The 21,678-nt window shown below is 42.3% G+C and overlaps 1 protein-coding gene across 2 annotated transcripts in view; it reads right to left on the bottom strand.

The window, feature by feature from the left end:
- Nucleotides 1-12,129: 12,129 nt before the first annotated feature.
- Nucleotides 12,130-21,678, bottom strand: part of LOC311101827 (homeobox protein BarH-like 2) — a 15,178-nt gene continuing 5,629 nt past the window's right edge. For both annotated transcript variants that reach the window (XM_084143038.1, XM_084143037.1), the window contains 3 exons: nt 20,083-20,398; nt 15,160-15,244; nt 12,130-14,834 (listed from right to left, as the gene is read on the bottom strand). In XM_084143038.1, the coding sequence (XP_083999164.1) occupies nt 14,544-14,834; nt 15,160-15,244; nt 20,083-20,398 (692 nt within the window). In that variant the 3' untranslated portion in view covers nt 12,130-14,543. The remainder of the gene's footprint in view (nt 14,835-15,159; nt 15,245-20,082; nt 20,399-21,678) is intronic.

The raw sequence follows: 21,678 nt of genomic DNA, 5'->3' as shown, positions 1-21,678 counted from the left end.
TTAAGCAGGATTGCCTTTACCAGAGATCATTTTTTTGTGTGCTAATTTCAAAATAAATAAAAAACCAAGTTAAAGCCATTTTATTTTTTCCATGAATGAGCCAAAATACAGCATATTGAGCTGGCTCAAATCGGGGGCTAAACTGTGTGGCAACAGGTGCTCCCCACTGTCTCCTCTGATGGATATCATAGCCAGGCTCTCTCTGGGATTCTCAGAGGGAGCGTAATCCAGCTAAATCTCCCTGTAATTCAGGGAGGATTGGGTTCTTCAGATGAGCTAGTGGAAACCTCCCTGGTTGTGTGGGAGTTTAACAGAACTAAATTGGCCCTGCATGAAAAGCAGACACAGATTTTTTTTTTATGTCTCTATAGCAATCCGCCTTTTTCTGCATCCAGAAGCCACAGCCTGGGCTTCTACTGAAAAAACAACTGCTGTTGTACGTTTGCTACTGTTGGTCGTATTGAGTTTGTGTGCAGTCCTTAGAGATTGAGTGACACTTGAGTGTACTGCATGTAAAGTGTATTATGTTTTGTCCACTGTAGTTTACATTTCTGAATATTCTTTTCACAATTTATTTGGTCACCATATTTCCACCACATTTGAATGTTACATTCAACACATGCTTATAGAGGCCTACACACATCTTGTTAAAAAAAATAATGATTTCATTAAATCAATTAACAGTAGATACAATATTCTTTCCTTCCTTATCTACAAGACAATCCTCCTTTGTATTGTAGTATTGCTGCTGGACAAAGAGGAATGTGTAGAGCACAGTAGGTTTGACTTACTCAGTTCGCTCAGGGGCCATTAAATAGTTAAAGGGGACTGGTGTCTGAGGAACAGGATGCTCTCTGCTGTCATGTGTCACAGTGTCATCAAGGCAACTTGCTCTGAGCTCACCCAGCAGGTTGCTGTCAGCACACACACGCGCCCAAACTAACATACACACACATACACACACTGACAGCCCAGCCAGGGATTACTGTCAGATGGTGAGTACATCATGACTGACTGAGCAATCCACTTGCATGTGCCAACAGTTTCCTTTCACCTGAGAAAGAAAGAAGAGGAGGAGGAGAGGAAAAAGGAGTAATTATGGAGGGTGATGAAGAAGATAGTTGTTTATTTATATTGAACGTCTCTGCCAAGGTGAAAATACGTTTTTTATTTCCCCGCTGTGCGGTGGTCCTGATAGATTTATTGCCTCAATAAAATAAAGAATTTGCAACAAGGATCCTTGTTAACTATTGAGAAATTGAAAACCTTCAGAGATAGAGATCTACAATGAACAAGGGATGGTGTGGGAGGTCTTTAGCCGACTTTGAGGTTTTAATGAAATTAAGAGAAAATAAAGGATGGACACACTGTGCCAGAGAAGCCAGAGAGACCTTTGTTCTCAATTACCTCATCCTAATGCTGCTCTTATGAATGGTTTGTGTGAATCCATTTCATTTGATGATGTTTCAAATGTCGAATAATATTTTTTTGAAGTTATGGATTGACTTTATTTTGGATCATTGGACAGATCTTTGTTGATCAACATTGGTTTGTTAACACGTCATAACGGTGTCATATTATCCTCTTACCGATTATGACAATGTCATTACCTTACATAGAATTTATCATTAGAGTACTAATAATATTTTTATATGATCTCTATGTTGCCTTATTTGCTTTGTTGTGTACATTGTGTACATTCAGAGGGGATGCTCATCTGGTTAAATACAGTTTATTTTCTACTAATAAAACAAATATTTGTTTTAACAACAGGCAAAAATGTTCAATGTATGGGGTGGAGGGGTGTCATCTGATACAGGACAGATAATATTAACATACAGGACAGGTATTAATAACATACAGGACAGGTATTATTAACATACAGGACAGGTATTATTCACTGTTTATTTTAGCAATTACTCTGTTTGTATAACCCTGCACATATGACAATGTAGTGGAGTACATGTTGTAGAATGAACAAGCTAGCTAGTTGGATGCAGGTGTGGGTGAGTGTGTATACATTATCAGGTGTCTCTTCCAACTAAATGTTTTACTTCTTCCAAGGTACTGGCGTTAAGTAAATAATTGTTCTGTTAGACAATGTGTCAGCCATTGCAAACACTTTGTCAATTGCTATTCTGGTTATTCGACTTGTTTAACTTGCTCTGGGCCTGTTGATAAAGACAGTCATCAACCATTAGTTTGCCTCCAAGGCCATCAGTGAGCAATCATCCATTGTGCCCTTCGCCACTGACCCACCAATAAGATTAAAGACTATCAAAACGCAAGATTTTTCATTGAGGTTAGGAACAGGAATGTCTAAAGTCATTCATATCACATTTTTTTTTATTATTACCTTGACTGGCTGCCACTTTTTTTAGGCTAACATTTTAGTGGATACCCAACATGCACTATGTATTTTGCATGCTTTATTTTCAATCAAGGGGTTGCCATACAATGTGAGGAAAGGGAGCCTGCTGACAAGAGGTCTGTATACATGATCAGAGGACAATGTCCTCACGCCCACTCCATATCATCCACAACCCTTCAAGTTACACAGAGGGTCTCAGAGGGCCTACTATACCTACACTACAGTGTCTCTGGCTCTTGTCTTCACTGCGACCATACCAATCCCCTGACAGCAGCAGGCCCTAAGTAAACCGGACTTAAGTCATGGAAGTGGAGCCCCCGATGGCTGTTGTTAGAGCAGCACACAAACACTAACTCTCCCGCCCCCGTGTCACAGAACTCAGATATATGGCAGCTCTTCCTCTCGTCACTTCAACCTCAGTCCAGACTGCTGATGGGAAGGAACACCTCACGCTTCGACAGCACGAAAGCACTTGTGTCGACATGACCTGAGTGATTTAGCACCATGAAATGCAGAGATATGGGGTTTAAATACCTATGGCTGACCCATCTGAGAGAGGCAGTCAGGGAAAGCAGAAGAGGTGGCGTTGAGGCCAAAGTATATTCTTGACAGCACGGTGGTCAGGCTCACTAGTGTAATTCGCTGTGAAAGTGATGACCACTTTACTTTTGTAGACTGTCCTACAATCTTTTGAATGGGCTTCAACATTATATCATCAAATTCATGAACACACAATCATATATAAAATAAAATAATATTTGTGTTTGTCGATAAATTTACTTCTACCAGGTGCCTTTTATTAAGATTTTTGATTGTGTTAAAATGTTTGTATGTTTTTGCTTTGGAAGACCTTTAAAAAAAAAAAACTACAAAAGCTGAAAACCTACAAGGCTGAGGGAGCAGTCACTTTCTGGTTACTTTCACAGTATATTACTAAGCTGCACTTAACTCATTAATCAAGTGCTAAAATGTATATTTCAAAGCACTATATTTAAGAATATGTATCTCTGCTTTCCAAATCTCTGATGCAACATTTTGTATTTGTTTTATTTACGTTAAACACAGGGGCCGGCTATAAGTGTAGGATGAGAATTAGTGTAATAACATAATAATAATCACAATCATTTCCAAAATTCAGAAAAAAAATCAGTAGCAGTTGTGTTGCCTTTTAGCATAACTGAAACTGGACCCGGTGAAGGTGAAGAGGGGTCAAAGCCAGATTTAGAGAGACCCCGCCTGGATGTTTGACCTCGCACTCGTGTGCTCCGCTGGTTTAACCAGTGGATAAGAAGTGAAACTAAACAAACACACTTCCACACCTCTCTGTTGTCTTACCCATGTCCACCGTGAAATCAGGAGGTCCCGGAGCAGAGAGTCCACATATCCTGCGTGATATGACACACTGAAGGGCCTGGGGGTCACTCTCCCATCCTATTTTTTCACGCTCAGATGTCCCAGAATGCCATTGCACATGAGAGGGTGGAGGATTAGAGAAAGTGTCCTCTCAGATGACTTATCCATCTGTCACTAGGATCGAGTTATAAAGAGTTGTGATATTGGGACTATTTGTTTCAATCAACAGCAGATCCAGTTCAAATAACCCCCCAACTCCGAAGAAAATCCCCAGAGGGCCTGTTCCTTTGGTGGAAGAAAAATAGCACAGTGAAATGTTTTCTTTCATTCTATTTGATGACCATTAGACCACATCAAGCACAGTGTTTCTCTCTCTATCTATATATTTATCTCTCTCTATCTATCTCTCTCTCTCTCTCTCTCTCTCTATCTCTCTCTCTCTTTCTCTCTCTCTCTCTCTCTATCTCTCTCTCTCTCTCTCTCTCTCTCTCTCTCTCTCTCTCTCTCTCTCTCTCTCTCTCTCTCTCTCTCTCTCTCTCTCTCTCTCTCTCTCTCTCTCTCTCTCCCTCTCTCTCTCTCTCTCTCCCTCCCTCCATCATTCTTAAAGCCATTCGGGTGGACATTTTGTTAATCTTTCTTTTGTTCCCTATGCTCTAATCAGGAAGCACCTCGTCCCTGCATATTAGGGAAATCAAATCATTACCACCCACACCACAGGAAAGAAAAACATAATCATTCTCTGATGCATTTTCAGACTGCGACTAGAGCGTATGTCATTATGGTTTTTCACATTAGCGTGGGTTACTAGTGCTTTGATCTTTTGAGGTTGAGAGACAGCGCAACTTAACAGCTTGATTTATGTGTTAAATGTTTTGCTTCCTGTTTTTTTTTGTCAAATGCTGAAATTATTTCATTTTCTCACCAAAAATAAAAAAGGTTAATGTCATCATTTTCATCAGTGTGTCCTTTCAATGATCACTGGTGAGAGCCTTTTTTGTCAGTTAAAGAAATGACACACGCACAAATCATCCACACTCAGACTCACACAACAACACAGCTATTTATCTCAGTCCTATCTGCCATGCCCTTTTGTTTCATCACCTTTAAGTGCTTATGAAATCATCCACATTCACTGATGTCTTAAAGCCTTTTCATTGTGCTTCACCAGCCAGCAATGCTGCCCGTTTCTCAATCTCTAAGTCCTCCAGGCAACCGGCTCTTTACTCACCTTGTCAAGGGCATGGACACATGAGATCCAGTCGCCTCCTCCTCCTCCTCTTCCACCTCCTGTGAGCCATGAATACAGGGCGGCGTGCCAGACCTAAGCAGATAACATCTTGAAGGAAACATTACAGTATTGCATACTTAATGCAAATTACCCAAATGTTGATAGCAACCAGCATCACAACATGGGGAGGGCTGGGGTGCAGAGTGGTGTGCTGGCAGGCTCTCTCTTCATGTGACTGTGGTTTCTGATAATTTTGACAGCTACTCAAGAGGCATCTGACTCACCTGAGTGAGCCCTGTGCTGTGAGATAATGGAGGTGTAGTTTGGGGAGTGCAGCAGGAGAGCATAGAGAGAACATACATAATGTACATAAGCATACTGTATGATCAGATAACTACAGGCAGGCCTACAGTCTTATACTCATCAGCCACAATAACTGACACCTCCACACCATCATTTGTCATCCGATTCCTACTTGCTGCCATTGTCTCAAGCCCAACACTGCTTTGGACCCTCTTCTCAAGCTGGCAAGACCATAGCTGACATTTTCCTTAATCTAACTCGAAGCAGCCGCAGTTTAATAAAGCTTGCAATAACTTTGCAATCGAAACTAATGCTTGTAAAACTGTATTTTAATGTTTTTTTTGTTCTTCTTTTCCTCCTCACCTTGGCTCTTGTGGTGCTGGAACATGGCAGTTTGAATTACTCCTACATGGAGAGCTTGTGATTTACTGATGGTGCCACAGCATCCACCGCCTGTGCCAAGGGTCCCTTAAAAATATGTGAGGCAGATAATTGTAGTTATCAGGAGTACAGTCAGATACAGTCTATAAGGTAAACTCGACTTGTGTTTTTCTAACAGCAAAAAAGCAACATCTTACTTTTGTGGTTAGTAGTCCAAACGTGTCATTTATAGCGGCGGTCGTATAGAAATGTGTTTGAGTTCTGCAGCGACATGTGCATAATAGGAGGGATGAATCATTCCTGTACTCTGGCTCACCTACAGATGCTGTGTGTGCTTTGGGTGTTTGCGGTTAACCCTCTGTTTGTTTCGGTGCTAAGTGAAGCATGCGGCAGGCATGGGAGGCTCTGGGTTTGTTTGTGAGCTGATGTGTTGGCCGCATCTCCTCCACAGTACCAGTGTTCTATACTTCATTGTGATCACCACCACAATCCCTCCACTCAACAGAAAGAGCCTTCCTGTTCGAGGACCTGTCAATCACACTGCCAGGTCCTACCCTTTAGCTGATGGCTGACCCCTGGCTCCTCTCTGACATCAGCCAGGCAGCATAGAGGAGCAGGAGCCCTTCACAACCACACTGACATGTGTCTCTATCAGAGCAGTCGACAGAGGAGACGGTAAATGTGCTGTGAAAATAAATAGAAGCGCCTCACAGTCTGCCAATAACAAATATTTTTTTCCCTTGTGGAAAAATCAAGAGACACATCACTCACCTGAGCTCATTAATGCACAACACAGAATGGCTGACGATAAACCCGTCCATACACACCTTTCCCTGTGGAAAGAGGCCGTAAGTGTCCACCCCTAGCCAGGGAAAATCTACTCTGTCAACACAGGAAAGTGTCCTAGCTCAAGAGTGAGGATTCATGTCTGAAAGCAAGAATAACTGTATTCAAAGAAAACTTGACTGAGAGGAAACAGGCTATTGGGGAAGTTTTCTTTGCTAGCTCTCAGAGAAGAGAACAATCAAGAGCCAGATTAAAACGTGACTGACTGTGGAGGGAGGGAGTCGTCTGACTGGCACGGCTCCTGACTGACTGTGGAGGGAGGGAGTCGTCTGACTGGCACGGCTCCGGCACAAAACCATCGGCACATTTCATTTCCATTGGGCACAGGAACTATGAAAAGGGCTTTCAACAAATACGTAATTGCGCAGCAATCCTGAAACTCAGTTGATCCCGCATTACACAGTCGGCGGTGTTGCACTTTTTCCCCTCTCGCAGAGACGTTTCCTTGGCTTTGACTATAGCTTCCCTTATAAACCTGCGACTCAGTGTAAAATATAGATTACAAGCCTATTGAGCTTGGTTTTCATGTTGCCTAAATTAAGTGCATTAGGAGCTGCTCTTTATCATTAGGGAAAACCCTGAGTGAAAGCCTGGCAAAGGGAAGGAGGTGACTGGGAAAGGAGAAAGGGGAGCGAGGGGAGTAGAGTTGTGCGTTAACAAAGCCCCTGCAGCCAGTATACAGTGACTTGAAAAAGTATTCATCCCCCTTGGCGTTTATCCTATTTTGTTGCATTACAACCTGTAATTTAAATGGATTTTTATTTAGATTTCATGAAATGGACATACACAAAATAGTCCAAATTGGTGAAGTGAAATAAAAAAAATTACTTGTTTCAAATAATTCGGAAAAATAAATAACGGAAAAGTGGTGCGTGCATATCTATTCAACCCCCTTTGCTATGAAGCCCCTAAATAAGATCTGATGCAACCAATTACCTTCAGAAGTCACATAATTAGTTAAAAAAGTCCACCTGTGTGCAATCGAAGTGTCACATGATCTGTCACATGATCTCAGTATATGTACACCTGTTCTGAAAGGCCCCAGAATCTGACACAACACTAAGCAAGGTGCACCACCAAGCAAGCGGCACCATGAAGGCCAAGGAGCTCTCCAAACAGGTCAGGGACAAAGTTGTGGAGAAGTACGGATCAGGGTTAGGTTATAAAGAAATATCTGAAACTTTGAACATCCCACGGAGCACCATTAAATCCATTATTAAAACATTTAAAGAATATGGCACCACAACAAACCTGCCAAGAGAGGGCCGCCCACCAAAACTCACAGACCATACAAGGAGGGCATTAATCAGAGAGCCAACAAAGAGACCAAAGATAACCCTGAAGGAGCTGCAAAGCTCCACAGCGGAGATTGGAGTATCTGTCCATAGGACCACTTTAAGCCGTACACGCCACAGAGCTGGGCTTTACGGAAGAGTGGCCAGAAAAAAGCCATTGCCTAAAGAAAAAATAGTTATGCACGCTCAAGTTATTATTATTTTTGGTCTTATTTCTTGTTTGTTTCACAATAAATAATGTTTTGCATCTTCAAAGTGGTAGGCATGCTGTGTAAATCAAATGATACAAACCCCCCCCAAAAAAATCAAATGTAATTCCAGGTTGTAAGGCAACAAAATAGGAAAAATGCCAAGGGGGTTGAATACTTTCGCAAGCCACTGTATGTTGTCATGGTCTCGTATCCACAGCCCCTGTTGCTGGAGCCTAATGTTGCCATGAAAGCTGTCCCCACCTTGCTCCTTTGCTGAGAAGATTTGAGGGTCTGTGTATCTTATGGAAGGAAAAACATTATAAAACCAGGGCACTAAACCAGCCAATGGAGGGAGTTCCCAGAGGCTAGACCTGGCCGTGATGAAAAATAAGCACATAGGCAATGGTGGTTTTTGTGTGAACAAGCCGCAGCCTGCTCAGCTGTGCCTCAGGATGAGTTACAATCAAACTGTGCAACTACTATGACAATACCCACCACCATTTTCGCCTCCGTTCCCTTTCAGTGTTTCTGAAATTTTACTGCCAGCCGTGATAGTTTGTTTGGTTGTTACAGGTCGCCATCTGCCTGGGAGACGAGTCATTAACACTGGGGCTGGCCAGAGGGAGGGCTGGGATGAGTGGGATGGTTTGACCAGGTCATTAGCTAGACGACAGGGAGGCGGACAGCACTGTACTCAGCACAGTAAATACGTTAGCTGGAGAAGAGACCTGAAAGTGGAGAGAAGAATATTAGATTGGGCCATACCAAGGTGTTGGTGTTAAGAGGCTGACCTCTCTAGATGAAAGAAGCTGATTGGTTAACGACAGGAAGGGTCATTGTGTCTCCTCCACTTATGAATGTCTCCTGGAGTTTTTGAAGTTTGCTGTTAGTTGATGAGGAAGACAGGGGATAGGTTATGCTATTTGTTTTATTGATCCTAATGAAAATAAGCCTGTTTGAACTGGTTATAAAATACTTAATCATTTTCAATATCAGTATCTGTCAAATACAACTGATACTGATACTGAAAATGATACAATATTTGAATGCCAAGCTTTATGAACATTTCGCAATCAAGCTTGCATTGAAGTGGGGTGGACCAGTGCATGTGTCATCCATATGAATGTTCATGTACATGTTCACGGTCATGTTCACCTCTGCTGCTGTTGAAAACAATAGGCTGATTGTTCCTGTTGTTGGGAAGATCTCCCTCTATTGACTTTAGTACGCCTGCTGTGGCTCCTACCCTTGGTATTTAGAAATTGCTTCCCCTGTCATAACAGAGAAGAGACTAAAACACACACTGAGAGCACCCCTCAACTTGGCAGGGCTAATTGCCTGCAGAGCATGAGTTAAGCTGACAGGTGAAGGTGCGCGATGGATGTCTTACTGGGGGGTGTTTGGGGATTGACACCAGCTCCACTCTTCATGACCTGAGTCTGAACCTGTGACAAAATTACAGGCTCTCCAATAAGACCTCTTGTGTTTTACCCAGGGCTGTTTCTGTAGCCCTTCCTTACATCGCCACACAACAATTACCCAGCAGCAGTGCTCTGCTCCCTGCCTGTAGAGACCTGCCGCTCCCCTCGCCTCAGCTCACAGCTCATACAACAGGCCTGCCTGCCTAGCTGGCTGCCAACCACAGCCTTTGTTTTCACAAGGCTTTAATAGGGACATGTAACCCTCGGTCTCTGCAATTAAAACAGATCCACTGTACCTGCTCCAATCTATCTGGTTTTCTAGTCCTAATTTAACCAGGTGGCTTGGTTGAGTGAATCACTTCTCATTCAACATCAATCTGGCTCTGGCTGGCAAGTGGTGTTGTAAATTTAAAATAATCAAACATAGACATCGGCCAAAACAAATGACTGGGAACAGTTCAATGCAACAGTCAATAATGAAACTCAGTAATTCCTTGGTAGATCCTTTATGTGATCCTTGGCATCTTTACATCTAAGTTTTCGTGCCGTCGACTGGCATGGAAATATGATTCACAGTCATCATACTCAATGATGAGGTATTATTTTTATTCCATGGCTTAGAATGATGGGGTCTTGACAAAAAACAATGACAGTGAAAACATGACATAGTCTGGCTCCATTTGCAGATATCCAGCCTCTTATTCATGTTACAGTCAGTGTTCTGGCCAAAGTAAATATAAACTGAGCTGATGCTCTAACAATGCTTGTTAAGGTTGGCAGTTGTCATCATGCTGATGCCCCTTCCCCCGCATGTCCCCGAAAATAAGACTCATATTTGTGTAGCTTTAATACAATGGAGAGATCTTGCCTTGCCTGTTCAAATTGTACACTGGCTTGTACTATAGTGCTAGGCCTGAAGAAAAAGATACTTCGAAATAGTTTCCCCTCCCCTCCATCCTCCACCTTGACCTTCCTCAGACCAGTACACCCACACACAGACCTGCCTCTCACCCCCCATCGCACCACCACTTCCTGCCTATAGGGCTGTACTGATGGTTCAAAGAAGAGCCCAGGGGTTGCTGTACGCCTCTCAATACACACTCATAGAAAGCATCCTCACTGTGTTTACACAAGGCGTTAGAGCACATTGCATCTCACTCAGTGCAAACCTGCACTGTTTGCTTTACAAATCATCCATGTCTGGTATCATGCACTAACAATATACTTTACAGCATAGCTAGCTTGCCTTACCTGGGTCAAAGAGGAGTGTCTCAGTGTACTAAAGGCCAATGTGTTTGCAGAAAAGATCAAGATGATACATGTCACAACACAGAGTGCATAAAAGTCTTTGTTCTCTAATGGTCAACTCTTCAAGAAAGTACTACGAGCACAGTGCAACTTCATGAATTATTTAATTTTACTGCACTATTGCAGTAGTTAAATTGTTTTTCATAAAACAAACTCATGTAAAGATGTTGTGTATGTTTAACAATTTACTTGATTTGCACAAATGAGTGATTTACGCAACTGTTTCATTAACTACAGTGATGTCAATAAATAGATGAAATATGTATTTTTCTATGTGACATGCAGTAAAGTTGTCCTATTATGCATTGCCTCGCGGCCTCGCCTTCTGGCGTATGCAGGGGATGTGTCATATCTATGACAAGCCTTTTGTGTCAACTCAGCTCGAGCCTCTTGCTGCATGTCGGCAGAGGGTTCCACATCAATGTAGTTACATTGCATATCAATGGTCCTCTGTAGCTCAATTGCTAGAGCATGGCGCTTGTAACACCAGGGTAGTGGGTTTGATCCCCGGGACCACCGATACGTAAAAATGTATGCACACATGACTGTAAGTCGCTTTGGATAAAAGCGTCTGCTAAATGGCATATTATTATTATTATTATTATTATAGATCAAACCGAAGATTCCTCCTAGCATAGTGAGAGCATAAAGATATTTTTATGGATGAAGATTAAATAAACCCAGGAGTACACTTCATTCTGGTTCAAATAGTGCTAAAATACACATGTGGTTTTCTGAAAATCAACTAAAATTGGAGTCCATGCATGTGGTCAATGTTTTTTTCAAAATGTTTCCAGAAAGTAGTAATTGTGGTCCTCTGTAGCTCAGCTGGTAGAGCACGGCGCTTGTAACGCCAAGGTAGTGGGTTCGATCCCCGGGACCACCCATACACAAAAAAAAATGTATGCACGCATGACTGTAAGTCGCTTTGGATAAAAGCATCTGCTAAATGGCATATTAAATTAAATTAAATTTAATTATAATAAGATAATAATGTGGGACTTTCATCATTCATATGGAAATGATTGTCATTTTATTAAGTGTATTTAAATACACGAAACACACACTTGTATATGGTAAAAATTAAAACATACAGAACAATCAGCATTGTGTTGTCCATGCCAAAAAAACTATTCAGTAACTTACCAACAAGCATTATTTACATCACAAAAATACTGTACTAGTTTATATCAAACCAAAAATAGATTAATTGTTTAAAAAAAGAAACTCTTTACGAATAGACATCTTTGGAAGGAAACAACAGGAGGCCAAAGCGGAAAATAAAAGTGTTGAGAAGCAGCTGAAGACAGTTTTATGTGGGGAGTTTGTAAGACAGAGTTGGAGGAGTGCTCCGTTGATGCAAAGGCCTGCGGGCTAAAAACCTCTCTAAAATATTTTAAATGTTTGGCAGTTTCCTCGTTTCTTTGGCACAGGCTGTGATTTATTCATTTCTACAGTCTCTGACAGTTTAAGAGGCTTCCCTCGTGGCAGTAAAATCATTCCGCCCCCAGTGTCAAAATAGAAAGGTAAAGGATTAGATATACTATATTTTTCTCCAAATGAAAATAGAACACTTTACATATACTGTATATACAGAACCAGTCAAAAGTTTGGACACACCTACTCGTTCAAGGGTTTTTGATTAATGTTACTATTTTCAACATTGTAGAATAATAGTGAAGACATCAAAACTATGAAATAACACATATGGAATCATGTAGTAACCAAAAAAATGTTAAACAAATCAAAATATATTTTATATTTGAGATTCTTCAAATAGTCTCCCTTTGCCTTGATGACAGCTTTGCACACTCTTGGCATTCTCTCAACCAGCTTCACCTGGAATGCTTTTCCAACAGTCTTGAAGGAGTTCCCACATATGCTGAGCACTTGTTGGCTGCTTTTCCTTCACTCTGCGGTCCGACTCATCCCAAACAATCTCAATTTGGTGGAGGTCGGGGGATTGTGGCGGCTATGTCATCGGATGCAGCACTCCATCACTCTCCTTCTTGGTAAAATAGCTGTTACACAGCCTGTGTTGGGTCATTGTCCTGATGAAAAATGAATTATAGTCCCACTAAGCCCAAACCAGATGGGATGGCGTATCACTGCAGAATGCTGTGGTAGCCATGCTGGTTAAGTGTGCCTTGAATTCTAAATAATCACTGACTGTGACACCAGCAAAGCACCATAACACTTCCTCCTCCATGCTTTACAGTGGGAAATACACATGCAAAGATCATCCGTTCACCCACACCGCGTCTCACAGCGGTTGAAACCAAAAATCTCAAATTTGGACTCCAGACCAAAGGACACATTTCCACCAGTCTAATGTCCATTGCTCATGTTTCTTGGCCCAAGTAGGTCTCTTCTTATTATTGGTGTCCTTTAGTAGTGGTTTCTTTGCAGCAATTCGACCATGAAGGCCTTATTCACGCAGTCTCCTCTGAACAGTAGATGTTGAGATGTGTCTGTTACTTCAACTCTGTGAAGCATTTATTTGGGCTGCAATTTCTGAGGCTGGTAACTCTAATGAACTTATCCTCTGCAGCAGAGGTAACTCTGGGTCTTCCATTCTTGTGGCAGTCCTCATGAGAGCCAGTTTCATTATAGCACTTGATGGTTTTTGCGACTCTACTGGAATAAACATTCAAAGTTCTTGAAATGTTCCGTATTGACTGACCTTCATGTCTTAAAGTAATGATGGACTGTTGTTTATCTTTGCTTATTTGAGCTGTTCTTGCCATAATATGGACTTGATCTTTTACCAAATATGGGCTATCTTTTGTACACCCCCCCCACCCCCTGAAATTAAAAATATATTTTGATTTGTTTAATGCTTTTTTTTTGTTACTACATGTTCCATATGTGTTATTTCATAGTTTTGATGTCTTCACTATTATTCTACAATGTACAAAATAGTAAAAATAAAGAGAAACCCTTGAATGAGTAGGTGTGTCCAAACTTTTGACTGGTAGTCTATATATCATTATCTAACATATATTTTTCATTCCAGAATATTACTACAGTATGTTACAGTGCATGTCTTAATAGATACAAATTTAAATACAGTATATTGTTTTGGAAACCTATCCAATGTAAAGCAACACAACACAAGTTAGTTGACCAAATAAACGAGACGATACTGTATCTCTGGGACAGAAATACAATTCCGTACAAAGCTTGACAGAATAAGTACAACGGCAGTGTTAACTGTAATTCAGAGCATATAGTAATTATTTACTAAAGTGTTGCTCTTTTTAATAAGAAAAATTCAAACACTGTAAAAGAACACTTGAATGAATTTGGTATTAATAAACCTTGGTGTTTCTAGACTGGTAAAGCTTGTAATTTCCTCTGAGAGAAAAAGGCACTATGACCAGTGTGGTCATTTTATGTTATATCTGTGGCACTGTTTTGATTTACATATAGCTACAACACTCAGGCAAACTGGATAGCATGCGACTAAAGGAGGACACTCAGTAAACAAGCAGGTCTGAGGCTGGGGAGGTGACACTGTTGTTCTAAAAGGAAAATAAAAACACAGGGACAAAATGCACTGTACAATTCTGGATGTTTCATTTGGGTGTATATGCCTGAATCTACATGTAAACTATTTTTACAACACAATTTTATTCCAGTATATGGCAAAGGTTATATGGCAAAACCTAACTGATCTACCGTATCTATGAATGTCACCCACTCCAGTCAAACCTCAAACACGACTGACTAATCAACACCAGACAGGCTTTTTTCTGTGATCCTGAGGCACTACAGTAAGTGCTTCTGTTTTCCAGTCAGCACCAGTCTTTGCCTGTTTCATTCAGACATTAATAACTGTCTTATTTAGCTGGCGGCGTGTGTCTCTGACTGCATCGGGAGTGGCTGCTCTCGACCCTCGCTCATCGCCATGGGATTGTGGGTCTCTGTTGCCCCGGTGACCGTACTGAGGTCCTGGGGTTCCGACTGGGGAGCTATTCCGTGGGCCAAGTCCTCTTCGGAAGCCCTCCTCATCCTCTCCTCTTCAGACAGCCTGGCCAACCTTTCCTCTGCCTCAATCTCCTCGGTGGTGGGGATGGAGTTCTTCTTTGGCCTGCCCTTGGGCTTGGTGGGGGCCTCCTGTCCTCCCTTCAGCACCTGGAGCAACACATCCCACACAAACACAGACACACGGCTCAGTGGGGTTGTGATAAATGCTGGCCGCGGTCAAAGGCAACCGGGGTTATTATAGCAATTAAGGGAAGATGTATGGCTCTGAGCTGCTCCATGTACAGTCATTAATCTGGTGAGTTAACAGTTTGAGCCTTTTGTTCTCTGAGCTGCTGACCTGACTAGACTAGACTTTGGTGTCCCAGCCCCTCATCCCTCATCATCCCTCAAACCCAGACATTTCCACCCCTATCACTCCTTCTCTCTACACTGACACAGGGTCATTGTTGTTATGGGTGTGTGGCGCTCTCACCATTTTCTTCCACTTCATCCTTCTGTTCTGGTACCAGGTCTTCACCTGAAGCTGTGTGAGGCCTAGGGACTGGGCCAGGTCTAGTCTGCAGGGAAACAAAGACATACAGTACACATGGCAACTCAGTGTACAGTAGATGTTTCTGAAACATGAGTTCTTTCTTTATAAGATAAAAAGCAGAAGTAGATAGACAATTGATTTCAGTGGAGGCTCCTCAGAAGAGGAAGGGGAGGACCATCCTCCTCAGTGAATTCCATACAAATAAAAATAGTAAAACATTTAAAAGGTTATCCTGTTTAGATACAATTATACAAAATATTATCACGTCACCAAATAATTGATTAAAACACAGTATTTTGCAAAGAAGGTCTACAGTAGCCTCAAAAGCACTCTGTAGGGTAACACAATGGTGTAGCCAGAGGACAGCTAGCTTCCGTCCTGCTCTGGGTACATTGACTTCAATACAAAACCTAGGAGGCTCATGGTTCTCACCCCCTTCCATAGACTTACACAGTAATTATGACAACTTCCGGAGGACGTCCTCCAACCTATCAGAGCTCTTGCAGCATGAACTGACATGTTGTCCACCCAATCAAAGTATCAGAGAATAAATCTGGTCATGAAAGCATAAGCTACAGCTAGCTAGCACTGCAGTGCATGATGGTAGTCCCCTGTAGCTCAGTTGGTAGAGCATGGCGCTTGCAATGCCAGGGTTGTGGGTTCGTTTCCCACGGCGGGCCAGTATGAAAATGTATGCACTCATACTCTGGATAAGAGCGTCTGCTAAATGACTCAAATGTGGTGAGTAGTTGACTCAAAGAGAGAGAAAGACAGTAGTTGAACAAATTAATTTCTTCCAAAATGAAGGAGAAGCAAGAGAGAAATAGAGAGAGAGATTTTATCTATTTTTTTCACTTTCAGTTTAATTTACTTAGCTTGCAAATGCAGCTAGCTAGTTTAGCCTACTGAAACACCCTGCTCAAACAGAGGGATGCTATGTTAGCTAGCTGGCTATGACTTTCCAACACAGCACTGGAATTCTTCCAAGTCAAGGTAAGCTTTTGGTTTGACTAATTTGTTGCCACCGGGGCCTGCCGGTGTAATTGCTTACTGAATGTACACTGTAACGTTACTGCATGATTGTAGCAGGTTTACAAACGCGTTAGTTCTATTAGCTATGCTGACTATGAAGTTACTTTAGCTAATACGATGTAGGCTGTGTGTAGTGGTTTTACTTGGAAAGGTTTTTCGCCTGGTCACATACAGCTGATGTGTTGTGCACTGAAGTCTACAAGCGAAGGGAAGGGGTGAGAGGAGGAGAGCGCATAGATGTGAGAAGGAATACAACTTGGCTGCTTTGAAAGGGAACTGTGGTGATCAGGGGTGTATTCAATCCGCCGATTCTGTTGAAAAACGTTTCTTAAACGGAAGCAAACGGAACAAAATGGGGATAAACATACCTGAATTTGTCCAATAGAAACTCTCGGTTGCAACTGTTGGACTAATGATTACACCCTATATCAGCTATATGCATGCAAGAGTGTGCAAGGCGGTATTGAATGTCACTGTCTGTCCATGTGTCACCTCAAATTTGTCTCTCAAACTATGTGCATCTACATTGTAAACTGTCATTCATAGGCTAGGTTGTAGCAACCTCATGATGGATATAGGGAAAATTAGAGTATCATGTAGTAGCCTAAACCTATCACTGTTACATTGAACTGGGTGAATGGAAAATGAATGACAGTCATCCAATACGCTGTATTAGAAATATGGCCATGCTTATGAAAAAAATGTATCCTCCCTCAGCTTAAACGGCACTGACCGCCTCTGATTGATTTACACAGAGAGGGTGCAGCTGGAGTAGTAAAACAAAAATGAATGAGTTACTTTTGTTTTCCAATCACCTGTTGACTATCCTGCCCTGAAATGCATACCATCACCAGGCAAATACATTGTTTCATCTAGATGGCATTCCCCTTTGAGACTAGCTGTCATCCTAACCATGACTTTATATCCCCATTCTGGCATGGTGCATCAGGGTACTGTAGTCTCTTTGATACAACCCTCGTATGGTCCAGAGAGAGACTTCACACCTGCAGCATACAGGAGAGACCTTATTGAACATCTGTAAGGGAGGTCAGCCATCCAATCAAAGCATCTGTATCTGGATGTTCAGGGGGGTATGGAATCCTGGACACTTCCACCACATGTGCACTGATCCATGACTAATAAGGGTATTGGATGGCATGTAACATATATCCCAGGAAGGGGGGTCAGTGAAAGAGGGATCAGCCTACAGCGGGAGGTGGCTTTATCAGGTTTTATAAATGAGATTTCCGCCACATCTCAATTCTAAGTCATTCACACGTGATGAAATGAGTGGAACTGGTTTTCATTTGATGTAAAGAGAGAGAGGGGTGAGACAGAGAGAGAGAGAGAGAGAGAGAGAGAGAGAGAGAGAGAGAGAGAGAGAGAGAGAGAGAGAGTGAGAGAGAGAGACTAGATTACTACAGAGCCATCAGCTTGCCCTCTAATCTTTTCCCCTCGTCCTATCTTCTCATCCTCCCTTCTCTCCCTTCCTCTCCTTCCCTCTACTCTCACCATCTCTATCTGACGTGATTTGAAAGTATTACATAGAGGGAACTCCAGTCCATACAACTGTAGACAGTATTGACAGCCGCATGGCCTCAGTGATTGAGTGCAGAAGAAAAGTGTCTATGCATACTTTGCAAAAACCACTCTAAACCAAAAATACAGGCAATCAAGCTGTCCATCATGCTTGACTGTCAAACCGCCCAGTGGAGGGACTGGAGGCAAGGAAAGTAATTGCAGGAGAGGAAAGCACCCCAGTTATTTATGGTCATTAGTCTTCTATGGGGGGAAACCACACACTTACAGTGACAGGCTGCACGAATGTCTCTGCTGGATGCACTTAGAAGTCCTCTGTTTGCTGTTCAAGTCTCTAACCTGTATCAGCAGGGATTTTAGTTGCAGCTTAATGCATAAGGATGATTATGATGATGCTGATTATACTATAAATAAAAGCATTATTGCTTAATGATTTAAATCATTACAGTCTGTGGTGTGGTATTAGGGGACTTTTTATATGCTGTTTTCCTCAGAGCACTGTCTCAATCAAAGACCACAGTGTCTCCAAGCCAACAAATAGCAAAAGAAAAAAAGCAGAGACAAGGAGTTATCTTTGGATCATAACAAAGTGAAATGAGGAGCATGCCACACTTGTGATGTTTTGAAAGGGGATTTTCTCTGTTTATGTTTTCCATCCAGCTGTGGGTTTAATTAGTTAATCACAGCCAGTTGGAATTCGATTATTGGCATGATAAAGATTTGGCATTGAGGCCAAGATGGGTCGTTTGGATCACTGCTGGGCTGTTGTAGCCTACCTCAGCCTGCCTGGGAGTTTACAGAGGAGGCGTGGTGTGGCTCATTAGCTAGAACAGAGAAGTGTGATTTGCATTGAATAAGAGATGCATTGTGGGGGTTTTCCCCAGGGATGGGATGTGTATAGACGGGTTAGATGACAACGTCCCGAAAACAATGTGCGCACTTCAATGGGCCAGAAGGCTGTGTGTTGTTGTGATTCTGAATGGCCAGATAGCTAGCAACAATAACAAGAAGCTGCCATGTGGGGAATCGTAGGTGTCTCGTTTCAGCTAGTTTCATCTTGTTCTTGATACCATGTCTTGTTTTGAGGTGTTTTGCTGATGTCACATCTATGCTACTATTGCAAAGAATATGCTAGCTAGCTAATCAACAACTGTAACGATGTATTTGAGAGACAACAAGTGCTCATTTTACAAATGTATTTATGTTTCCAATAAACATTGGAGACTAAATATAGTTTAGATGTTGTCAACAATCTAAGCCAACCCCGTCTGTTTTGCCTCATAGTTGCGCACGCGGTGGTTTTGTTGCTAAATCACTATAGACAGGGCTGATAACAAACATCCTCTTCCAAGTCTTTTTGAGATTCTTCAGGGCCAAGGAGAAGGAACACACAGGTTTTAAAATGGTAAAGTTCCGGTAAATACAGTGGTGCCTTTTTAGTACAAATCTACAACAATATAAAAAATAACTGACCATTTTCAAAGCATTTTGTGGCTGTTGAGTTTTTGTAAAATAATGATTTATCTTCTCGTTGTGATCAAGCTGTTGTAACCATGTGTTGCTGAGGTTTACTAGCTGTCTGGTGTTCTTGTTGCTCGACCGAAGGAAAATCTGAGGTTTATGGCTCAACATTAATTTGGGTTATAATGGAAATATGTCCGGTAGGCCAAATCTAAAAGTGGAGTTTAAAATAAAATGGAAAATGTGTTATTGCCATATGTCAGGTCTCGAAAATGACCCAGGGACTGGAACCTACGACATCGATATTAACATGGATATTACCTCATCTAAATGCAGTGTACAAAGCTAAATATATTGTATATACACCTGCACATATATTACATGATTGGCAGTAAATCAATGCAATACATTTCTGTTTGCTTGTGTTGGCAGATGTCCCTAGTTTCTTGAATAGAGCAGTGTTTCTTTGTTGAGGCTTTTTGCTATTCAAGAGCTTAGGGTTAAAACGTTACTCTTGTCTCAACTAGAATGCTGAGGTAATGCCAGGATTAGAGAACGTAACATTACATGACACATTACCCAGGACATAAATCAAAATGTTATGATGTTGATGCTGAACCTCTAGTCAGCTATTGCATTTGTTTTATGTTTTATGAAGTTTGGTTGCTTTCACAGAATTGTTCATTTTCACAAACGTGAGCGTCACCGGACGTAATACGGTATGAAATTTGACGTACTATAATACTGATCTATCAGGAGGGAAGTAACCAATCAGCCTCTGGGGTGCTTTCATTTTGGCCTATCAGAGGAGAGATGCAATACGATACTGACCTATCAGGGGTGGAGAGGTACTTCTGTTTCTGGAACTTCTTCTCCAGGCCCATGAGCTGCAGCTCAGTGAAGATGGTGCGACTGCGTCTGGGTTTCTTCAGCCGGGGGGTGCTGTGCTCCGTGTCTGACTCGCTGCTGATGCTGACGGGTGTCTCGCTATGGGAGGGCTCGGAGACCCGGGAGTGGTGCTGGGGGGAGAGCAGGGGCAGGTGGGGAACCTGGCCGGGAGATGAGGGCTGGGAGAGGTGAGGGGGCATGTTGGGGGGCTGCCGCGTGATGACTGAGAGGAGGGGGTAGGCCCGCAGTGAGGAGGATCCTAAAAGAGCAAAAAGAGGCAGAGTAAAATGCAGAGCAATAAATACAATTGTACTTAAAAAATTTATTTGCTACTGTATGCATCACCTTGGATGGTAGTTTTTATAGACCTGTAATAATCACTTAGACTGGGTTCTTTTTAATTGCTATTTTTTTTACAATGAAAAGTGTTTTGACCTCTTTGATGTAGAAGGTTCTGATCCTAATGACGCACTGTGTGTTTTACTCTGCTACTCTGAACCACCAATTGAATAATTATTTTTCCTGGGCCAGATAAATTATGTCTCTCTGCCACCCTGAACACACACACACACACACTCACACACACACACGGCTGTAAATCCAAAGTGACTATGCCCCTCGCCGTTTAACTCCTCCACCCACCCACCCCCCTCTCTCTTCTGTCTCTCTTTATCTACGCAGACAGAAGCATCGAGACGCCAGAATCAATAAAAAGTAACAAATGTCTGGGGGGGGGCCACCCACTGGAGCCAAGACCAAAGACGGTGCTCCAGCATGAACATAATATCTGATGGTGAAAACCTTATGGCTTCAAATAAACATCAGATACCAATGGCATAATTTACGACTGAACTAAGACTGACATAGAAACTAATGCTCTGTCTGCTATGTGGCAGGAGAGAGGGATGTGCTGAGGAAGAAGATAGATCAAATCCAATGACGGAGGAGAGAGGACATTATGCTGTCACATTACACACACAGCATACCCTTTCCCCTTGTGTGTTCCTCAATGCCTGTGGTGGATCTGCCTCTCTTATCTCTCCATCAACCCATAGACAAGATATATTTTTCAAACACTACACGTACAACTGAGAGGATACACCCAGGCAGACCTGGTCGTAAATTTGTATCCCCTTTCTCTGACATTTTCAGTAATGTTCAGCAGTTATGGGAGCTGCTGTGACAGGGGTTGGTTGGTCTGGGAGGTAATTGAGCATGTGTTCGGGCACATGGGGGGGGGGGGGGGAAGGAGGTTACGCTCTGCAGCCTGCCCCTACCATATCTACACCCCCACCCCCAAACCCTCCTCTCTCTCAGACAGAACCTCGGGCTCGTCCCTATATTCATGACATCATCGCAGGGGCGCTGAGCTCATCACTAATCTTCCACCTCGGAGAATCGCTGCTGCTGCTGCTGCTGTCTGGACATGATGCCTCCTTCCCTCCACAACTCTCTCTCTCTTTTTCTCGTTCTCTCTCTTTGTCTGTCTCTTTCTCTTTCTCTCTCTGTCTCTTTCTCTCTCTCTCTCTTTGTCTGTCT

This window comes from Coregonus lavaretus (genome assembly GCF_964263955.1).
Source record: "Coregonus lavaretus genome assembly, chromosome: 26".
Classification (NCBI taxonomy): domain Eukaryota; kingdom Metazoa; phylum Chordata; class Actinopteri; order Salmoniformes; family Salmonidae; genus Coregonus; species Coregonus lavaretus.
Note: the sequence above shows the minus strand (reverse complement) of the source record. Positions and strands in the feature narration are given on the sequence as shown.